Source organism: Asparagus officinalis, chromosome 3 (assembly GCF_001876935.1).
Source record: "Asparagus officinalis chromosome 3, Aspof.V1, whole genome shotgun sequence".
In the NCBI taxonomy this organism is placed as follows: Eukaryota; Viridiplantae; Streptophyta; class Magnoliopsida; order Asparagales; family Asparagaceae; genus Asparagus; species Asparagus officinalis.
In genome coordinates, this window is record NC_033796.1 from 12,690,147 (window position 1) to 12,694,631 (window position 4,485).

The following is a 4,485-nucleotide window of genomic DNA, read 5'->3' on the forward strand; positions in this document are numbered from 1 at the left end:
CAAGTCTATGAAACTTGTAGATCTGACAACCAAGAGTAAAGGGTAGGATATAATCCACAGAGGATGCCCCCTTCCTACCCCTTCTTCCTCACGTGCACCACATGCATCTTTGTCTCCTTCAATTAATGGAGTACGGAACAGATTCTGGATCTCGTTGATCTTAAACTTTACTGCTGCAACTTTTTCATCCTTCAATTATGTTGAAATCCTCTGTTTACACTGCAAAATTAAATTTAAAAAATCTACAGTTTAATATTGGAAGCTATGCCTTGGTTGTGATTTGTATAGGCTGGAAACATCCTAATAAGCTGAACCTGGACTTATGTTACTGTGGTTTAACCAATACAACATCATCAAACAAAGTTTAGGTTTATGTTCTTGTGGTTTCATGACTTAGGCATCATCCAACAAATTCAGAAATTCAACTAGTACAAGACTGTCTAGAAGGCTAATAACCTTTTTCCCCCCCTTTTTATTGTGGTACCATGATAACATTCAGAGTTCCAAAAAAAGGTCTTTGATCTCAGATATTCATTAGAAATATATGCTAAATACATATTCTAATATTAATAAACAACTATATTGCATGCTACAAGAAACATGTGACAATTTCTTTGTACAATTACATGGGATAGAAAGATCCCTTTCTCTATATGCACGTTCTGTTTCGGATGAAGACTTCTTCATACATAGCTGTCCTTTACTCCACCCCCTCTTCCTCCTTCATCCTTTTGCTTCTTTTTGTTGGTTGATGGTGAGATGATAAACATGACAGATCCGATTCCAAGCTTTTCTTCAACAATTATCTCCGAGAAGAATCGAAGCAGGACAAGTCAATTCCTGTTCACCTCTCTTCAGTTAGCGATGACTACGTTCATGGATTTGAATCCAATCCTCTTGCCTCGGCTCCTCTCATTACCCTCAGCCTCTTGCAGGAGGAAATGAACATCCTGTAAAAACCAAACAAAACATGTTTAGATAAATTTTCTTTCCGTGCCCCCGTCATCAAAAAGATACCATCAAACAGAAGTTTTTACTGACTTACCCCCATGGAACATCTCCAACCAACATCCAATCCCCATCTTTATCTTCATATGTGATTGCATAGTCGGAGGACCCTTCCATCTCGCCAAGCGAAAACCCCTTGAACAAGTTCTCCAAGGCCTCCCTCAGTTCTTTATACCCTTTATACATCTTGAGGTCAACTTTTCTCAAGTATGGAGCTCCATCCATACTAACTTTCACAAACATCCCTCCAACCTCAGCTTCAGCTTTCCTTGCCTGAACATTGTTCTTTCGAAAAGATCGAACCGGCGGCCATCCTACAATCTGTGCTCTACGGAAATCAACAAAAATTTTATCAGCCATAGTCCAAAATTTTCAAACACCATATGCTCATATTAAAAAAAAATAACATTTTAATACAACTTACTTGGCCACTGGAGCAAAGTTAGCCTCAGGTGACTCTTCAATCGTCCTCTTGTTACCGACAACTGGTTTCTTCGGTTCATCGTCAGCTCCGGGCAAGCCAAGCCTAAGCTCCGTTGCCTTGAGGTTCTCAAACTCTCCATTGTAGTTCTTTGCTCCTTCCATTATATATATATATTTTTTTGTTATCTTCTCTTTGAGGATGAAGTTTGTATTGGAACAGTGTTTGTTTATGAGATGAGAGGGTGTAAGGGGTGTTTTATAGAGCAAGGGATAGGAGGGAAGTAAGGGGCTCTGCGCTCTTATTTTCTCTAGGTGGGCGCAATGGACAGCGAGGCTGGTCTCTTTGGTGGGGAGCAGCCATGAGACATGTGCCGGTCCGTAATGGGTCCATGGGCCCGACGACAACGGGCGCCCGGCCCGGGTTTGGCAGTGGAGAGATTCCTTGAGTGCCGGTCCGGTTCGTTTGGGTCAGGAGAGGGAGCAGACCCATGTGCGCGGGACCGAGCCCGTGGGCTTTTCTAGAAAAAAAATGGGATTAATTTCACATAACCCCTCATCTTTTTGCCCATTGAGATAACCTAGCTAACCTTCGAAGATGTTGCCTCGTTTCTAAACTTTCCGGCATGCCACGAAACTCCCCAAACGTTTCCAACTTTCTCAGCATACCTTGTTAGTGGGATATGTAACAGTAACACACACAAAAATTAAAGAGGGTTAGTTCAAGATAGGCTCAGAGATATATAGGGGGTTATGTGAAATTTACCCATCTATAGCTTACACGTGCTATATTATTCATTTAAAAGTTGATGGTTGTATTGATTTGTATACTGTTCGTTTGCACCTATTCACTGATCTATTTGCACTTTTTTGCAATTTTAATTCTGTGCATGTATTTCAAAAATTGATAGTGAAACGTGTTCAGCCTCCTGAGCGCTCCTTCGGAATTAGCTATATAGTGCCCGCCATTTGATTTATTTGCTCTTTTTTTCGTGAGGTTGTGGTCCAACGTGGTTTTGGTTTCAAATGGTGGGCGCCGGGGGCACATGGGCATGTTATGAAAAGGAGTCTAATGTAAGAATTTAGCTTCATAAGGCGTCTAGACTTTGTCAAAATTATCCAGTTAAGAGTTTTCTAATGTTACTTTAGATCTCATAACTTGGTCAGTTTTGCCTTGAAAAAGACACTTTATAAAGTGTGGCGTCTACTAAACCATTTTGTTCCCAATACTATATTTGATAAACTCGGCATTATTAATAGCACCATGTTAGGTTAATGTGTGTATCATATTTACCTCTGTTAATTATTATGAAGTTTAAGGCTTTTGCTCTTAGCAATCATAACAACCATCGACAAGAGGCATTTTAGATGTAGTTTATTGGATTATTGTATTTGCTTAGAATATTATAGTAATCATTGCGAGAACCTATGCAAGTTGCAGCGGATGATTCGATTTATAAATTGTAAGTGTGTTTACTTGACCGTGTTTAAGCATCCCGTTTGTTAATTTTAAGTACTTTCTTTAGTTGCAAATTTTATACATGCCGTTCTGGAGCATGTGTTGTCAGTTTTGGAATAGTTTTTGTCGCTAACCAATGACACGTCCTTTTTTGAGTTATTAATTAATGGGATTAGATTCTGAGGGCATTCCCAAATTGAAGTAACTGTTACTCAATACAAATCATGCGTGCTGGTGACTTTAAAGAGTGCAGTTGAAAAGATGAAAAGGCAAAATCACTTCACTGTAGAAATACGGCAAATAACTTTTCATCAAAACTTTGAAAAATTTGGAGCAGAGCTAGATCGAGCAGGTTTGAATAGACCAAGTGCTCTGTCCATCAACCTTTTTTTTCCCGTTGGATTTGCTTCCGGATTCGTGGTGGTGGTGTAATCCACATAAATGATATAATTGAGATCCGTTCGCTATGTTTGAGGTCCATTTGTTGATATGCATGATCACGCACTAGCACGGATCTTGAAACGAAATTAATAGAAAATTGTGGATAAAATTTAAGTTTATTCTGTCTTTACCCAATAAAATTGATTTTAACTTTTCTAATTTTTTTGGTTACATGAAAATCCGTCCATCGATATCATGTTTTTCAAGAAATCATTTTTCTAAAAAGTTCAGCAAAACACTATTCGTCTGCTATCATTAAATGAAATTAAGTTCTTCATACGTCTAGACAAATGTTCAGAATTTTATGTTACAGTGAACTTTTTTTCTTTTTTCTCCCCACCTTTATCTCTCGACTCTGGAAAAGTATAAATTCTGGGATACGGACCTATACAAATGCAAAAATCTATTCAGGCATAAACTGCATCATAAGTTAACACTTAACAGTTTCATAAATTGTCATGGATGAGAGAGTTTCTTGAGAAATAGGGTATTACATGAAGGGAGTTTTTTTTATTTTTATAATTGCCCTTTTCTTTTGCAATCTATATATGAAATTGTTAAGGACCAAGTTATTCTTTAATTACAATCACATTTGGTACCTTGACATGTAACAAATTCAAATTCTAATGCATAGGAGAAGCCTAACACTCCTTAATGCATGCTGCCTCTCTTGAATTCGTACCATCAGAAACTCCCAAGCGATTAAGAGCTGAAATTATCCCCCCTTGTTTTTAGTGTGGAGACAACACTCTGTTGCTATTACCTGGCAATCCTTCACGCTGAGAAATAATGGACAAAATACCCTCCATTATTGGTCCTTGCCCATTCTCCACTGCCCTGTACATTTTCTAAGGGAGCGTTTAATTTGGATACTATGTCGTTTTTGCCGTTTCCGTTTTTTTTTTTTCAAAAAAAACAATGAAACGTGTTTGGCAACCGAGGCGTTTTTTTAACTTGACCCTTTACAAAATCCAAAAATTAAACATTTTTCTCAAAACACCAAAAATGTGTTTTGAGATTCCCTTTTTTTTTTTCAAAAAAAACAATGAAACGTGTTTGGCAACCGAGGCGTTTTTTTAACTTGACCCTTTACAAAATCCAAAAATTAAACATTTTTCTCAAAACACCAAAAATGTGTTTTGAGATTCCCTTTTTTT

At 37.9% G+C, this 4,485-nt stretch overlaps 1 protein-coding gene across 1 annotated transcript; it reads right to left on the reverse strand.

Moving 5' to 3' along the window:
• On the reverse strand, window positions 502-1,665 carry LOC109833042 (auxin-induced protein 22D-like). The gene is made up of 3 exons (XM_020400580.1): window positions 1,433-1,665; window positions 1,046-1,336; window positions 502-950 (listed from the first exon to the last, which is right to left on the reverse strand). Exons 1-3 carry the CDS (start codon window positions 1,591-1,593, stop codon window positions 875-877), a joined length of 528 nt encoding a protein of 175 aa, XP_020256169.1. The 5' UTR covers window positions 1,594-1,665; the 3' UTR covers window positions 502-874.

Coding starts and splice junctions, on each gene's coding strand:
- LOC109833042 (XM_020400580.1), bottom strand. CDS start 1,593: ATGGAAGGAGCAAAGAACTACAATGGAGAGTTTGAGAACCTCAAGGCA. Junction 1,337..1,432: donor AACTTTGCTCCAGTGGCCAA/GTAAGTTGTATT, acceptor TGATTTCCGTAG/AGCACAGATTGTAGGATGGC. Junction 951..1,045: donor GTTGGAGATGTTCCATGGGG/GTAAGTCAGTAA, acceptor TGGTTTTTACAG/GATGTTCATTTCCTCCTGCA.